Source organism: Phacochoerus africanus, chromosome 10 (assembly GCF_016906955.1).
Source record: "Phacochoerus africanus isolate WHEZ1 chromosome 10, ROS_Pafr_v1, whole genome shotgun sequence".
Classification (NCBI taxonomy): Eukaryota; Metazoa; Chordata; class Mammalia; order Artiodactyla; family Suidae; genus Phacochoerus; species Phacochoerus africanus.
Window position 1 is genome coordinate 73,677,723 of NC_062553.1, and position 18,054 is coordinate 73,695,776.

General features: G+C 44.4%; 1 protein-coding gene across 2 annotated transcripts in view; it reads left to right on the forward strand.

The window, feature by feature from the left end:
* The window catches only part of FRAS1 (Fraser extracellular matrix complex subunit 1), a 274,927-nt gene that overhangs the window by 108,453 nt on the left and 148,420 nt on the right, over positions 1-18,054 (forward strand). For both annotated transcript variants that reach the window (XM_047798478.1, XM_047798479.1), the window contains exons 19-25: positions 1,747-1,899; positions 2,134-2,280; positions 7,753-7,899; positions 10,963-11,103; positions 12,399-12,539; positions 14,299-14,439; positions 16,825-17,095. In XM_047798478.1, coding sequence (XP_047654434.1) covers positions 1,747-1,899; positions 2,134-2,280; positions 7,753-7,899; positions 10,963-11,103; positions 12,399-12,539; positions 14,299-14,439; positions 16,825-17,095 — 1,141 coding nt within the window. The remainder of the gene's footprint in view (positions 1-1,746; positions 1,900-2,133; positions 2,281-7,752; positions 7,900-10,962; positions 11,104-12,398; positions 12,540-14,298; positions 14,440-16,824; positions 17,096-18,054) is intronic.

Sequence of the window (18,054 nt, forward strand, 5' to 3'; positions counted from 1 at the left end):
CTTGGTGATTATTCTTTTTCATCCCTCTAATTGTGCATTAGAGAAAGCCTCAGTTAGATGCAACTAGTTTTTAGACCAATGCACAGCTGCAGATCTTGTTGATGCCTGCCTGAGCCCAGAACTCTCTATAAGCACCTGCTTTAACGAAGAGACTCTGACTTTTCAAAAACTGGAGCCTTGCATCTGTGATGTTTCCCGGGTTTCTGATCCTAGCACATACCCACTCATTAAGATAGTCATTAAACAGTCACCTCCATTTGCTCCAGCAGCTTCCAAAGTGCTCCTGGCACTGTGAGGAGGGCACAGGAAAAAGAAAGCAAAAAGGTGGGCATTGTGTAGAAACCTTACACGAGATGGGGGAAATAGGCTCCTTATCAGATTTCTCTCCATACAGCCAGCATTTCCTTTATAATTTACTGAAAGGCTCTAATGGGGATTAATTCGCCTCAGTGTATTTCAAGAATTATTTCTTATATTGGCAAAAGGCTGCCAGTAACTTGAAACTCCCGAAGTTCAGAGAAAGGTCAGGGACTGTTCATTCATGAGTTGCCGAAAGAGTCTGCATTTTTCAGGAGGACACTCTGGGCTCAGCTTCTGGAGTGGCTGCAGAGGTCCCAGAAAGGCATCTCATGCACCTGCGTGGGCACTGGGGATGGGATTGAAATCTCTTCATGGGCAAAGGATATGTCTCAGCTGATCAGCAATTAAGAAAGTGTATCACTCAGGGTATAGTGTTTTATTGGAACAGACAATCTGTTTTATTGACGAGGATTTTTTTGGTCTAAGCATTGCTAGAAATCCCAATCATTATCTCTAAGACTTTGGGATGAAACAAGACATAGCTGGTTGCAGAGAGATGCATATACAGCTGCAAACGGCGCTCTGAATACCACAGGGAATTTCTGTCTTCTCTTTTCCTAGGACTTTACCCCTTTTTCATTCTGGTGGGTACTGCAGGATTTGTGGATTTTTTCCGTCTTCAGGGTGGAGGGTGGTAAATGGGTTTCGAAGGGTTATTACCACTTAAGGTAGGACAGAGGGCATTTTCACCTATAGGGGGAGCTGAATACAATCAAGTTCTTCAACTAAAGGATGACTATTATATGGGCAAGAACAAGAAACAGTGCTGACTGTCCCAGATAATTAGTCTTATAGCTTTAATCTCACAACTGGTACAACAGCTTCTGTGAACGAAGTTTAGGGTCATGAAAATGACTTTTCGACTCCGCTTGTCTTTGTAACTTGCCTCTTGTTACAGACTAAAACTTTCCACCAATTCAACTGTCAACCAACCCTAACCCACCCACCCACCCCCTGGTCCCCTGCCAACCCTACCGTCTGAGACTGGTATGCGGACTCTGGAAGGCCATGTTTGGGAGAAGGAGCCTCTTGGTGGCAGGCTGTACCAGGGTTCTTGGAACTCTTGAGGGGGTGTGGTGATAAGATGAACTGTTCTGTTACCTGACATTTCTTTCTAGACCCCTGGCAGGTGTCTATCACATGCTGCTCTAGGACTTGTTCAGTTGGAAACGGATAAAAACTCAATGGCTGTGCTGGGCCTGGCCATTTGCTAAAAACCTCAAACACAGTTGGTACAGGTCCCAAGCTTCTGCTTTACTGCCGTGCACTGCCTTTGGGCTCCGCTCCGGCTGTCCATGCTGCAGCAGTAGTAATTGCAGTCCCTTTTACCCTTCGGTGTAATAGGGATGCTGTACTCATAGCATCCTGCCTTCTCTGCCTCTCCAGACTGCCATCCTCTGTGCCAGCACTGTGCAGCAGACCTCCACCACACCGGCAGTGTCTGCCTGAGGTGCCAGAATGCCCGGCACCTGCTGCTAGGGGACCGCTGTTTTCCCGATTGCCCTTCCGGATATTTCGCAGAGAGAGGAGCTTGTAAAAGTGAGTAAGTGCTGGACACAAGAGCTGGCGGTGCCTGCTAAGCTTCTCCTGGGGGTAGTAGCTGAGATGGTTTCAACTTCCCACGAAGGAGGGGAGGTGGGGAGCACTCTGTGGGGCAGTAAACCAGACCAGCTAATGCTCTCCACGCTGGGGCTTTTATTAGCGGCTCTTGGGGTGCTGCTCTGGAAGGGCATGTGGCTTCATGGGTTCTCTTTGTGTCTCTTCCCTCTGCAGAATGTCACTCCTCCTGCAGAACCTGCCACGGCAGAGGACCCTTCTCTTGCTCCTCGTGTGACTCCAGCCTCGTTCTGTCCCACCTTGGCACCTGCAGCAGTACCTGCTTCCTAGGGCACTATCTTGGTGACAACCGTGCTTGTCAGCGTAAGTTCTTAAAAATGAACTTTCTCACCCTTCCTGCTCTTCTGAGGTCATTGAAGCAAATAGGGATTCTTTTTTGCTTCCATTTTCTCATCTGGTAGCCTTTATTTTTATAAAAGGAAGAAAATGAATCTATGAAGCACATAGATGCCATTAGCAGATTATAACTCAGATATGGGCCTAGTTAGAAGGCCTGGCCTAAGATCCTCTGAAAGCACTAGCTCTGTGATCTTCAACCTCGCTGTGCTGTAGTTACCTTGTTAAAATAATAAAAGTGTTAATCTGTTTCATTCCTGTGGTTTTTCTCAGAGATTCAATTTCAAGATCCTGAGCAGAGACTGAAGCTCATTGATTGATGCTGGTACATAGGCCATGACCTCAGCACTTCTCTGGCTTGAATTTGGCTTTGACACGTGTTTGTTGAATGTTGACAATATGCAAGGCCTGGTATGCTACAAAGCATTCAGTTTCTGCCCAGACAGTAGTTATGTACTTTTGCCTGAAAGTTACTTGTGTAAGTGTCTTAGCTCTCAAATAAGTCAAAATATGGTGAGTTACCTGAGTCAAGCACAAACAAACAGGATAAATTCAGGAAAGGGCAAATCTGGTTGGGAAAAAGTTAGGAAGTGCTTCACAGACGAAGGAACAGTTTCGGGACAGGCTGGGGTGGCTTATTTTATTTCAGTCAGTAAAGTGCCCTTTGCCAAAATATTGTGTTAACACTTTTCTGCTTTTGCAAATGACAGTCAAGGATGACAATGCTGATATTTCCATTTAATGCCCTAGGAAGTACCACGTTGAGGGAATTTTAGAGCAGTGGTTTGGAGAGTGGGCTGTAGAGTCAGATTCAAAAGTTCAAAGTTCAAAAAAGTTAAAAAAAAAAAAACAGAAACTGCCACTTACTAGCTTTGTGACCTTGAGCAAGTGAGGGCCTCAGTTTCTTTTTTCTACAAAAGGGGGATCAGAGTAGTGCCTACATTTAGCACTTAGCACAGACCCGAGCAGAGAATAAGCTTTCAGTGTAGCTGTTTGTCATCATCATCACCATGTGAAATGAGAGGCAAATCGAGCAATAAAAGATATTTACGCTTTAGACATAAAACGATAGATATCACTGTTAGTTTATGGAGATGTTTGCAAGGATTTGCATTTGCAGTGAAGTTATACAGAACCCATGTGCATCATCTGTGGAGATACCAGAGATGATGTCCCTTTTTGGACCAATGAAAAGATTTTTTTCCCTTTTGTAACAAAAACTTGGCTTGGTATATATCAACTGTCTGCCAGAATCTCTAGATTCTATAACACAGGAAACATGAATGAAGTACCTGCATGCTCTATTCAAGCAAGAGAGTGTTGAAGTAGAAGAAGTGACCTAGATTTACGAGGCTCTTCACAGCAATGGAATCACAGAAATAAAAGTTCAAAAGAGAAACAAAATCCCTTATACAGCGTATAGGTGACAAAAATACGTTGCATCGGAATATTTCTCTTCTGGGAAGCTTTTGCTATGCACAAATGCATTTGGTATGCCACCATATAAATAGGATTTTATAGACTATTTCAGTTAAATTAAGAACCTTCTAACTTTAGTCCTTTGCTGAAGCTTAGGTTTCTTTCTGCCAAAGATTGAATAAAGTATGCCTCTAAGTTGGGATCATTTGAGTTACTAGTACATGAAAAAAAAAACCCACAATGTCCCTTTCTAATGCCCATCATTATAGGCAATTATAGGCCTGACAATTTCAGAAATTGTGCAGTAAAGGGCTTTTAAGGAAATACAGTCAGTATTAAAGGGAGGCATTTATAACCATAAGTAAGAGCTGAGGGCTGTCTAGATTCTGGTTACAGAACCCTTTAGAAATTGCATACTGAGCTCTAAAATTCAAGGATGATCAGCTGAGCAGGAACTTTTAAAAAGAAATGAGAGATGAGGATCTCGGAACTTGAAACCACGGGCTCTGGAGTAGGAGAACTCCAAGGCGCCCAAGGCAGAGTTTCGTTCTTACCTCCTCACAGGCTTCTGCAGATGACGAAGGAAGTCAGGTCCATGGGTGGGGATGACAGTAGTTTGACAGTTTTTTCTCATTGGCCCTGGAACTTCCCTCTAGAGCAATATAGAAAGACTCCTCCCTCATTCATATGATTACCTTTAAAGTTTGAAATTAGCCGCCGTCTCCCATTTGCACTTCTCTGCTCCAAGCAGGACTGGAGTTGGCGGAGTATGTAAGCAAAAATGGCGGCCCCTCCCTCAGAGGTACAGCAGAAAACAGGCCTATTTAGGAGGGAGGATGGACTTCATAGGCTGTGGGTACCCTCCCTCCCCAGTGAATGATGGTTAAATTGCATCCCTGCTTCGTGGTCCACTTGTGACTTCTTCACTGTCCTCTTGGCACTTCTGTGAGGTCCTTGACCTTGGAGAATTGTGCCTGGTACTCCAGGTCGTATCAACATGATTGCAATAGGCATAATACCCTCCGTGGCCTCAATATCATACAATGGAGAAAAGGCTCCTCACCCACACTCCTCTGAAGGTGGAAGCTGAGAGAGAACCCGAGGGGTTTGGTATGTGCTGAACCAGTCTGCGAGAGACAAGATCATGTGGAGATTGCCTTGCAGAAGACTGAGGGGTTCGATGAGAGAGGAAGAAGAATTCAAAGAGGAATGATGGAAGCCCCTGCCCCTTAGTGTGACACTACTGCATCCCTCCAAGTCCTCCATGTAGTCTCTTAACATCTCAAAATGCTTGACATGGACCCATTTCTTTGTGGAGTCAGTGAAGGGGTTCCATTATGCTCCGGGAATGAGCGACTTCATAGAAGGAGTCAAGGACAAGAGGCAGACAGAAGCTTGAGGAAGAAAACTACGAGAAGCTCTCAGCTCTCAGGACAGAGCACTGACCTGTCACCCCAACCAAAGAACTGGCCTTGGGACCTCGTTTTGCAGCTCCATGTCCAGCAGGTCCAGCTGACACTCAGGTTACATGAAGGCTGCTCAGCTTAAGTTAGTTTCTCTAGTAGCTGTGTCAACAACCAGCTAGGAGCTGGGGACTATGGCAAGAAGCAAAACAAACCTGGTCTTTGCTTTCATGAAGCTTGACCCTCCTTCCATACACCACAGGGTGCATACGCCAGGCCCAACCTCCCAATCCATCTTTTTTGTATCTGTATTTCAGCCATCTTCAAATCCAACTACAACTGCTAGGCCACACTTCACTTCTGTTTTTGTATTTGTTTTTTTAACTCTTTAGGGCCATACCCACGGCATAGGGAAGTTCCCAGGCGAGGGTTCGAATTGGAGCTGTAGCCGCTGGCCTGCATCACAGCCACAGCAATGAGGGATCGGAGCCACATCTGCGACCTACACCACAGCTCACGGCGATGCTGGATCCTTAACCCACTGAGCAAGGCCAGGGATCAAACATATGTCCTCATGGGTACTAGTTGGATTCGTTACCACTGAGCCGTGATGGGAACTCCCACACTTCATTTCTGTATTTGCAAGTTTATCATTGGGAATTTTGCCAAATATTTTATCAAAACTGAGACATAACCTGTGTAGAAATCCTGCTTCCCAAAGGATAAAGTTTAGTCTCATATAAGTTTCCAGCAATCCAAATATTCTTTTCTAATTATTCTCAAACTATGTGTATGAAAATCCAGTTCAGAACATTCCTAGGGCCTTTCATTACCAGTCAACATATTCTAACAAAGATTTTATTCCAGTGGCTTTTCTTGTAGGTGAAACAAGAGGAGTTTCTTTTTATTTTATAGGGAGGTCATTTTCCTGCACTGTGGCCACACACTTTGATATTCTATAGAATGAAATCTCACATGATCACTCTCCAGACTTTTCCTTTGACACATACTGAGAGAAGATTTCAGAGTGAGGCAGAGATACTAGTGCTTGAGTGTATATACTTATAATATCTGGCTCCTTTCATTTACATAGCAAATATTTATTGAATACCTACAAAATTATCAACAACCAGCTAGGAGCTGGGGACTATGGCAAGAAACAAAACAAACCTGGTCTTTGCTTTCATGAAGCTTACAGCTTGAAAGAATGCAGATGGTAAATAATAGCTGAAATGAACATTGTTATGTATGTTATGTATGTGAAAGTTCTAAGGAGCTCTAAGGGCAGTAACCAGAGACCTGTTCTAGGCTGGAGAGTCAGGGAAGGACTTCTCGAAGAAGAGACTGAAGAATGCATAAGAATGCATAAAGATTGCACTGAGAAGATTCAAACACATGTGTTATGATTTCTAGGTAGAAAGAACGGAGGGAATGATGGAGGAGAAGTATTTGCAGAAATGATGGCTGGAAACTTTCCAGGATTGAAGAAAGCCATGAGTTCATAGATGCAGGTGTCCTTTGAAACAAACAAAAAATCACTCTTATGGATACATGGCAAATAGAATGCAAGGGAGTCAAACCAATTGGGAGGCTATGACAGTGGTCTAGTAGGGGATGATGATGGCCTGTGTGACTTGACATTTGTGGACGGGGGAAAATGCTACACGTCCTGAGAATTATATTTGAGAGTAAGTGACTGGATTAGGAGTGAGAGGAGAGAAGGTGTCATGGTGGGCTCGGAGGTTTCCAGCATGAACAACTGAGCAGATGGAGAAATGCTAGTTGTGGAGTTCCCATCATGGCGCAGTGGAAACGAATCCAACTAGGAAACATGAGGTTGCAAGTTCGATCCCTGGCCTTGCTCAGTGGGTTAAGGAACCAGTGTTGCCATGAGCTGTGGTGTAGGTCGTAGATGTGGCTTGGATTCTGAGTTGCTGTGGCTGTGGCTCCGATTAGACCCCTAGCCTGGGAACCTCCATGTGCCACAGGAGCAGCCCTGAAAAGCAAAAAAAAAAAAGAAGAAGAAATGCTACTTGTTAAATTCAGGAAGACCTGGGGATCATCCCCAAGCGCCTGAGTAAAGTGGCTGCTAAGAATTACAGCTGGGGCAAATCAGTAAGCCCAGGCACCTTAAAATCCTTCGTATCTTAAAATACGGAATTTCCTGAGCTCCAGAACAAAGTTGATGCCTGATTTTAATCTTGGCATCACACAAAAATCTGAGTCTACGCAATGAACTGTAGAGGGCTGGATTCCTTAAGAAGCAAGGTTCCAATGAACCTCGGGACTTTTATTCCAGAGATCTTGGAATAAGTGTAAATTAATTCTATAGCTGAGTCATAGGGCAATTTGGATGTCGGATTTCCATTCTCGGGTTGATAATTTATCATCCCTGGAAAATAAGATTACCCTTGTGGATTTTGGAAAGTAAGATTTTTTATTTTGGAAAAAACAACATTTTCAATTGCTGCTGATCAGAGGGGGAGGATTCTGAGCCATGATTAAAAAACACGTTGGAGCCATGCTCTGTTCCTTTGCAGCATCTGTCTAGGTTTGATCAGTGCTTCAGTATTTGCAATTGTAATCATCTGGTCATTTTCTTTTGCTATCTGCTCAGCATGCGACATGCATTGTAGAAGCTGTGATTCTCAGTCCAGCTGTACCTCCTGCCGAGATCCAAACAAGGTCCTGCTCTTTGGGGACTGTCAGCATGAGAGCTGTGCTCCACAGTACTACCTTGACCTCTCCAGCAAGACATGCAAAGGTAAAGCTTTCCCAGTTTTGCACAATGACATCTTTACTTGGTGATGCCCCTTTTCTAGAGATGACTGCTCCCCAACTTTGGGAAAAATACCATCATTGAACATATAGACGTTCTCTGATGGTAGCCAGAAGTCATTATGTGTATATGTATGTATATAGGTATGTATGTATTCATTCACTGACTTTATTAAGTAAATATTTCAGAGTACCTCCCATGCGCTGGATATTTTGCCCGGTGTTAGGAACTAGACCAGAGGTGGCAAACTGGAAATCCTTGGGTTGTATTTGGTCCAAGACATGTTTGTTTGGCCCACTGAATGGAACAGTGTTTCAAAATTTTTAATTATTTGCCTTTTAAAAATCAGAAGACTTCACACAAAAGCTGAGATTTTCATTTTCTTTTGCAAAAGTCAGAAGGTCCTGCAATACTAGATTTGCCTTCTCACAAGTCAGCAGTAGGTAGAAGATGCTCCCTTATGTGGACCTGATCTCCTCAGATTGCCCCAGGCCCCTCCATTCCCTCTTCTGTCACAGCAGGCCTATTTCAAAGATTGTCATTGCCTTCTGGGCCCCGTAGACATTTGTATTTACCACTCTAGATTGCCAGACTCTAAGCTTAACAAGGACAAGGGTTGTGTCTCATTTGTTCATCTCTCCTTAACATACTTAAATTAGTGAAGACACATTCCATGTCCTCCATGGTTTATCGTGAAGCTGTGTCAAAAGCCAAATATTGGCGTTCCCGCTGTGGCATGCAGTGGGTTAAGAATCCAACTGCAGTGGCTTGAGTCACTACCAAGGTGCAGATTCCATCCCCAGCCCAGTGCAGTGGGTTAAAGGATCCGGTGTTGCCACAGCTATAGCTCAGACTCAATCCCTGAATCCCTGGTCCTGGGAACTTCCATATGCCATGGATGTGCCATAAAAAAATAAAAACAAAAACAAGTACCTTCTCCCTTGTTCTCTGGTGGTTAGAATTCTTGGAGTTTATGCTCTTCGAATGGCAGTGTTCAGCAAAGGGAAGAACCAGATTGCAGGATGGATTTCCCTTCTCCATTCCTCCATTCCATGTTTCCCCTATCTCTCCAGCTCTGCCAGAGAAGCTCAGGTGCAGAGATGGAATCAAACATCTGTCAAGTGAACTTGGGATGTTTGAGGGTTTTGCAAAATTGCACGCTTTCCAGTCCAAGCAGTTCCACGTGGTTGTTAACTTAGGTGGTCTGCTGTGCTCCAGACCACAAAACCTTTTCTCTTTTCTCCCTTCTAACCAGTGATTGTTAGTCTGCGGTGAAAAACAAGATTATCACAAATCCTCCCTGTTGTAAATGATTTCATAACTATGCTGGCCGCTTCCAAGGCTCTGTTTTAGTCATTTTCCCTCAGGACTGATTCACCCGAATAAATGAGTGAGATTAACTTTATAAATCTTCTTGGAAGCACGTGTACCACCTTGCACATCTACTTGCTTCTTTGGGACTTAGAGATACTGCATCAAGGAAGAGAGAGAAGTGACTAATGAGAGCTCCCCCCAGCTTCTTAGCTGAGAGGGAAGGTGGGGCCGGGGAGCGCTGAGTGGAGAGACATTCTCCAAGGAGACCAGTTCAGTGGCAAACATTTATTAAACTGCCATGTGCCAGGCACTGTGCCGAGTTGCTTACATTCATTATTTCATTTAATCGTCACAACAGCCTTTTGAAATAGGTGCTTGCTTTTACAGATAAGGAAATGGAGGCTCAGAAAGCTTAAGGAAAGTGTGTAAGACATGCAGATAAAGAGTGACAAAGCCCTGACTTGAATACACATTTACTTCAGAACCCAAGTATTTAACCCTGTTCTCTTGTCCTGTCTTCCACGCGTGAAGGACCCCCCTTACCAGCTAGAACTTTGCCTTTCAAACACATGCTCTCTGACTGCATCCGAATTGCTGGAGCCGTCAAAAACAACAGCGCCGGAGTTGTTGTGGCTCAGTGGGTTAAGGACCCAGCGTTGTCTCTGTGGGGGTGAGGGTTCCATCCCTGGCCTTGCTCAGTGGGTTGAGGATCCAGTGTTGCTGTGAGCTGCAGCATAGGCCACAGATGTGGCTTGGATCTGGTGTTGCCGTAGCTGTGACCTTAGATAGCTCTGATTTGACCCCTGGCCCGGAAACTTCCATATGCCGCAGGTGCAGCCATAAAAAGAAAAACAAACCAAAAAGCTCATGACCAATAACTCAAATAAACAAAAACAATAGCCCCAGCATCCTGTCTTCCTGAGACTGAATCAGGAGTCCAGATATTGAACCTGATGATCTATATTGGTAACAATCCTCCTGGATTACGTGGGAGCACATCTAAGGCTGGGACCCACTGGAACATAAGCTCCTTCAGGGCAGGGTCTACACCCTCCACTTGATACGCCGGTTCAGTGCCGTGCATCCGATAGGCACTTGTCGAATGACTGAACATGTAAAGCAGTCAGCTCTGCTTGAAATGAGATCTTTCATTATTTCAGAAAGCTTTTTGTCTTTGGACAGTTCCTTTATGCCCCGTTTATTTCTAATATCATTGGTCCTTTCTGTTGTGTTGGTCAATGCCTGATATTTCAGAGGAAGAGAGTCACGCGGCTGGTGTCACTGGGGAGAGCAGATGCATGCTTAGTTGAGTCTCTGACATCCTTTACCTATTGGCATTTGGAGGAAGTCGGATAAGGTTTGTGGAAGCAAACTGGCCACTCCCTGGAGCAGGCTTTGCATGCACCTGCTGTGACTGGAGGATAAAGAACTCTGGGGTCGATGCGGAATAAGATCAGGAGGATCTGGCTCCTCAGCAGCCCGGCTGACGAGCAGCATCTGCCCGAGTGTGGGGAGATCCTTGTACGTGCCTGTGTCTAGCATAATTAGGAAACACTCAACCTCAGAGAGGCGTTCAGGCTACTACAAGCAGAGCCTCGATAGAGCTCACTTATCTGCCATCTCCTATGTTGTCCTTACTTTACCCCGAGCAGCCGCAGACAGCATCCTCATAAATTAGTCTCTGGGACTGAGGGTGGATGGAAAGGCAACTGATGGAAGGAACTTTCATCCTAGAGTGTGACTGGAGTTGCAATGCATGCAGCGGGCCTCTGAGGACAGACTGCCTGCAGTGCATGGATGGCTACGTTCTCCAGGACGGCACCTGCGTGGAGCAGTGCTCACCATCATTTTACCGCGACTCGGGCCTCTGCAAGAGTAAGTGTCCTTTCACCCTCCTCTGATTTTTTTTTTGTCTTTTTGCCTTTTCTAGGGCCGCTCCCATGGCATATGGAGGTTCCCAGGCGAGGGGTCTAATCAGAGCTGTAGTTGCTGGCCTACGCCAGAGCCACAGCAACACCAGATCTGAGCCTCGTCTGTGACCTACACCACAGCTCATGGCAACGCTTGGATCCCCAACCCACTGAGCAAGGCCAGGGATCGAACCTTCAACCTCATGGTTCCTAGTGGGATTCGTTAACTACTGAGCCACAATGGGAACTCCCCTTCTCTGATTTTTACTGTTCTGAGAAGGAGCCTGTGGCAAGTTTCCTTTGGGGCTTTTTATCCACTTTCTGGCCTCTTTCCTGAGAGATTTTCTTTGTTATAATGAAAATGTCCTCTCAGGAGTTCCTGTTGTGCCTAGTGGGTTAAGGACCTGACATAGTCTTAGTGAGAATGTGGGTTCTATCCCTGGTCTCGCTCAGTGGGTTAAGAATCTAACATTGCCGCAGATGCAGCTCAGATCTGGCATTGCTGTGGCTGTGGTGTAGGCTGGTAGCTGCAGTTCCAATGTGACCCCTAGCCTGGGAACTTCTATATGCCACAGATGCAGCTGTAAAAAGAAAAAAAAAGTCCACTCTTTCCTTCTCCCATGCCCAAGTAGAACATTTGATAAATTTGAAGCCCAAGTGAGAATCTTGAGGGTATATGGTCACACCGACAGGTATGTTTTGACCATTAGTTTTGTATTTCCTTTAAAACCGAACAGACCTGTGCTCCAGATAGAGAGGTCTGTGGACTCTGGTCCGTATTATTCCACCATCTGCCTCCCACAAACCTCTACATACTGTAGATCTAACCATCACCTTTCTCTGGCTCATCCTTGGGTGATAGATACTCTGATAAACAACCAGGTTAGTCAGGAAAGAGTGACACTTCATTGAGGCAGTGCAGAGAGCCAGGGGCTAGTTAATACCGATGATACTGGCTGGTATTTGAGCATTTATAATTCGTTCAGTATTTTCCATCATTTAATTTGATCTTTATCCAGGCTGGGCGGGGCAGCATGTCCACTCCTATTTTATAGGAGAGAAGATGAGGCTCAGAGAGATGGAGTGACTGGTTTGAAGTCACCCAGCTGGTAGGCACAGCAGTCACATCCAGAAGCCTGGCTCCTTGACTCCCAGTCGACTGCTTTGCCCAGCACATCAGGTTGTACTGCCTCTCTGCAAGGGCCAGGAGCCCCTGGCCAAGCCACATGCATTCCTATTGACTTGACTTCTGTCTTTCAGGCTGCGGCAGCCACTGTCTCCAGTGCCAAGGTCCCCACATGTGCACCCGCTGTGAAGGGCCGTTTCTCCTCTTGGAAGCCCGCTGTGTCCAGGAATGTGGGAAGGGGTACTTTGCAGATCACGCAAATCGCAAATGCACAGGTAACTTGGAGGCTGTGCTCAGTTCTCTGGAGAAGTGAGGGCAGCAAGTAAGCCAGGTGCGCTGATTCTCGGGGAACCAAGGAGAATCTGAATTCAGAGCAGGATGAAAACCCAAGGCGTTTGGCCTGAGTAATTGATGACTTCTCGTGCACATCTGCCACTGGCTGGCGAAATAGAATGTGGATGTGCAGGCCAATAATTCTCTTGCACAAATCGATACTGTCCCTAAAGCTGTGTGGAAACGAAGCCAGTATTTCATGGAATGTAAAGCTTATATTGAACTAAGGTGAAGTGTCCATTATGTGAGGGCCAGCCCTGTTGATATGGACTCAGGGTTTTCAGTTTGTGGACTAAATTACCGGTGACCCTGATATTGCACTAATATCCTTGAGGAATAGGATTTCTGGGGACAAGTTAATGAACTTCTATTATTAAACTAACATTAAATCCAAAGTCTTAGTCTCCTTGTCCCTTGAGTTATTCACAAGAGCTTCCAGTTTGTTCTCATCATTGCTTCCAAGGCTTGGTACTACGTGCCCCACTTCAATGAATACCTGACATTTAATAATGTGCTATTACCTGGGCATGGCATTTTACATTTCCCCAAATTTCCTTCATCTGCATCATCTCATTTAACATTCATGATGACTTGGTAAAATAAGGCGAACACTACATATCCTGTTTTACAAGGGGAAAAAAAGACACTTAAGGGTAAGAGCCAGGGCAGCATAAAGTCAGATATTAAACTCAAACTTTCTGATTCTAATTCAGGGCCCTTTAAATTACCTTGCACCACTTCTATAACAAAATCTTAACTAAGAACACTGAATAATTATGCAGTAAACACTTCAATTATAGAAGATTATTAACTTGATCCAAAGAAATAATCCATGGTCTTCTAAATAGCTTGCCTTCCTCATGCATTGAAGTAAAAATAATCTAAGAATAGTGGTAATACTAGTAGTACATTTGTGTCCTCCTGTGCCCCTGATACTGTTCTGTTCACTTCACATTGTATTTAGCACATGTAATCCAACCAACAAACATTTGCATTAGGTGCTATTACTGCTCCCGTTTTTAAGATGAGAAAATTGCACCACAGACTGTTAAAAAAGAACTTCCCAAATTCCACAGCTGGTAGGTGGTGGTGGAAGAGAAACGGTACCTAGACAAAGCCTATGCTTTTAATCGCTATAAACTGCCTCCCTTACAGGTCAGTATGGTTAACTTTTTTTTTTTTTTTTGGTCTTTTTGCCTTTTCTAGGGCCACTCCCACGGCATATAGAGATTCCCAGGCTAGGGGTCTAATTGGAGCTGTAGCCACCGGCCTACACCAGAGTCACAGCAACACGGGATCCGAGCCATGTCTGCGACCTACACCACAGCTCACGGCAATGCTGGATCCTTAACCCACTGAGTGAGGTGAGGGATCGAACTTGCAACCTCATGGTTCCTAGTTGGATTTGTTAACCAGTGAGCCACGACGGGAACTGCAGTATGGTTAACTTTTTAAACAATCCATTTCTGTGCCTCATGTTCAAGTCAGAGTGTGTAAAGCAATGACGGCCTTCCCTATACGCTTTCCTTTCGAGGGTAGACCAGCTGTCTGAAATTCAAGAGGAAACTGTTGGGATTCTCCTCTGTTCCAGCTGGGGTCATATACGCTTGTGCTCTCACCCTTCATTTCTTTATCACTGGAGCCTGAGCTGGGAGCCCGTGCCTTTGTCCTGCCCCATTTTGAATGTCCTTTCTTCAACAGCCTGCCCTTGGGGGTGCTTGCAGTGCAGCCGCAGAGACCGGTGTCACCTCTGTAACCATGGGTTCTTTCTGAAGAGTGGCCTTTGTGTTTCCAGCTGTGTTCCTGGCTTCTCTGCCCACTCCTCAAATGAAACATGTGCTGGTAAGGGCTTCCCACTCTGATGGTCTGGTGAAGTCACCTGTAATATCTCCAGGCAGAGGCTGAGTTTGCAGATACAATTGGCTCATGTGATATAAAGTATAGGCTTCCCATCCTGGGAAAAACCCTGGTGCTGCTATGGAATAAGGGACTGTTTATAGAACACAGAAAATTAAAAACATTCAACTTGTAAGTTCTTTGAAAGGAAAAAAGTAACAATCTGTTTGGTTTAAAAGTCACCACTCTCAGTTCAGAGTTTTGGCATAAAACTTGGTGCTTTTCCTGAACCACAGCCATGTTATAGGAGAAAAAAAAAAATATATATATATATATATATGTACACTTACAGATACAGTTTATTATATCTAGATAAACATGTAGAGGTAACATGCCAGGGTGCATTTGTGTATCCTTTTGTACACACACCGGAGACAAGTGATAGATGATTGATGAACGGTGTGAGGAGCCTGCCTCATTAAGTTCACATGTTTGAAGTGAACGGATTTTAAGCCACTGTTTGACATTAAAAATTAGGTAAAACATAAAGGAGTGGAACTAGTCTTGTCCAACACACATAAGTGGACACTACCTTAAGCAACAAAGAGAAGCAAATTTATTTATTTATATCTTTATTTTTTTATTTTTAAAGATTTTTTATTATAGTTGATTAGCAATGTTCTGTCAATTTCTGCTATGCAGCAAAGTGACCCAGTCATGTGCGTGTGTGTGTGTATTCTTTTTCTCAACATTATCGTCCATCATGTTCCATGACAAGTTCCCTGTGCTATGCAGCAGGATCTCATTGCTTATCCACTGCAAATGCAGTAGTTTGCATCTACTAACCCCAAACTACCAGTCCACCCCACTCCCTCCTCCTCCCCCTTGGCAACCACAAGTCTGTTCTCCATGTCCATGAATTTGTTTCTTTTCTGTAGATAGGATTCATTTGTGCCATATATTAGGTTCCAAATATGTGATATCATGTGGTATTTGTCTTTCTCTTTCTGACTTACTTCACTCAGTATGAGAGTCTCTCGTTCCATCCATATTGCTGCAAATGGCATTATTTTGTTCTTTTTTATGGCTGAGTAGTCTTCCACTGTGTATATATACATCTTTTTAATCCATTCATCTGTCAGTGGACATTTAGGTTGTTTCCATGTCTTGGATATTGTGAGTAGTGTTGCAGTGAACATATGGGTGCATGTATCTTTTTGAATGAAAGTTTTTTCCACATATATGCGCAGGAGTAGTATTGTTGGATCATATGCTAGTTTTATGTTGAGTTTTCTGAGGTACCACCATACTATCTTACCTAGTGGTTATACCCATTTATATTCCCACCAGCAATGAAGGAGGGTACCATTTAAGAGAAGCAAATTTAAATTCAGGCTTCATTTCGAACCCCAAAACTTGTATAGGTGAATTCATTTGGCCTAAGAGTGGCATTGCTGGATCATATGGTGGCTCTATTTCAATTGCTTGAGGAACTGCCAGACTATCTTCCCAAGTGGCTGCACCATTTTACTTTTCCACCAGCAATAGATGAGATTTCTAGTTTCTCCACATCTTCAGGCATACTTTTTATTGTCCTACCTTTTCATATGTCTTCTTTGGAGAAATGCCTATTCAGATTCTTTGCCTATGTTAAAATTGGGTTATTTGTCACTTACTGAGTTGTAAGAATTATTTATATATTCTGGATACAGAAAAGAATACAAGTCCCTTTTCAGATATATAACATGCAAATATGTTCTACTATTCTGTGGATGTCTTTTTACTTTCTTGCCGGTATCCTTTGAAGCACAAAAGTTTTTAGTATTAATCATGTCCGGTGTATCTAATTTTTTTTCTTTTTTCTCTTATGGCCACACCCACGGCACATGGAACTTCCTGGGCTAAAGGTCGAATTGCAACTTCAGCTGGGGCCTGTGCCACAGCCGCATCTGTGACCTACACCAAAGCTTGCAGAACACCAGATCCTTAACCCTCTGAGTGAGGCCTGGGACCCAAACCCACATCCTCACAGAGACAGTGTCGGGTCCTTAACCCACTAAGCTACGATGGGAACTTCAATTTTTTTTTTTTTTTGTCATTTGTGCTTTTTGAGTCATATCTAAGAAAACATTGCCTAATTCAAGATCACAAAGATTTTGCCCAGATTTTCTTCTAGGAGTTTTAGAGTTTAGCAGTGAGACCTTATGTTATTCTCACGTGCAGCCAGGGTGAGAACCACTGAATTAGAATGTGATTTATGGAATACAGTAGCCTAGAGTTTCATCTTCGTAGCTCCAAATGAGTATTACAAGTCTATGTCTTAAAAAAAAAAAATAATAGCCTAATTAGTGACTGCCCCAAGCCTGACCTTTGGATTCGTATGTTTTCCAGGCAAAAGACACACTCCTAGCCTTCATGTGAATGGCTCCCTCACCCTGGCCATTGGTTCAATGAAGCCACTGGATTTCTTCCTCCTGAATGTCCAAGACCAGGATGGCAGGGTCGAAGACCTCCTGTTCCACGTGGTGAGCGCGCCTACCAACGGTCAGCTCGTGCTCTCACGGAATGGAAAAGAGGTTCAGCTTGACAAGGCTGGCCACTTCAGCTGGAAAGACGTGAGGGAGAAAAAAGTGCGCTTTGTGCACAGCAAAGAAAAGCCCAGGTGATGCCGTGCTCTCTCGTTTTCTTCCTGCCTCCTCCCATCCGTGCTCTGCGCCCACCCCCACCCCCTCTGCTGGCCCCCCCCATCTCCTGGGGAAGAACGTTGCTCTGCAAACACCAAATGCTTTCCGCTGCCTGCCGTCATTTCCCTGTAATTCTCGGGGAGAGTGCTTCTGTTAGAGGCATTTTCACTTTATCATATAATTATGGCTAATTTGCTGATGTGACGCAAACTTCCTGATACCATTACCCAGGTTTTTTGGCCCAGGAAAAACAAAATTGCTTATACACCCAGCTGCTGCAGCTGCTTCTTCCCCATTAGGGTCCTACGCTGGAAGCAGGGCGTGGCTAGGGGAGGAGGGCATCCTTTTCAAGGTATTGGATGGTTCCTAGAATTTCAGAGTTGGGAGGAAACTAAGAGTCACCGTTAACTTGTTATTATCCACTTTATGGGACTAAATGTGGTTAATTTTTAAGCCTCATCCAGTCGTCCTCCGGCCGTCTTCCCCACCCCAGCTGACATAACATAAGCTTCAGGAATGCAGTTGGATATTAACCCTAGCCCAAGCAAATGTGGCCGTCAAATTAGCAGAGTGAATCTACTCCACAGAAATCATGGAGGGCACCCCAAAGATTAGCCTCTTGGCTTCTCCTTCACCCTGCCCTGCTTCAGTTGTGCAGATAAGTCAGAGTGGACTCTATGTGTAAACAAGAAACTGAAACCCATGGAACAGTGGTAAAGGACACTGTGAACATTTTCTACTGTCACCACTAAGTTTGAGATTTTTAAAAAATGTTTAAGGTTTGGGCTAGGAGATAAGCAGGGAGAGAAATAGATGGCATGTTGCTGTTGCAGCTCAGCGGCAGTGATGCCAGAAACCTCCAAAGACCCACATTACGGCAATAAGAACAACTGATATTTACTGAGTGCTAACTTTGACCCTACCATTGTGTTATGTG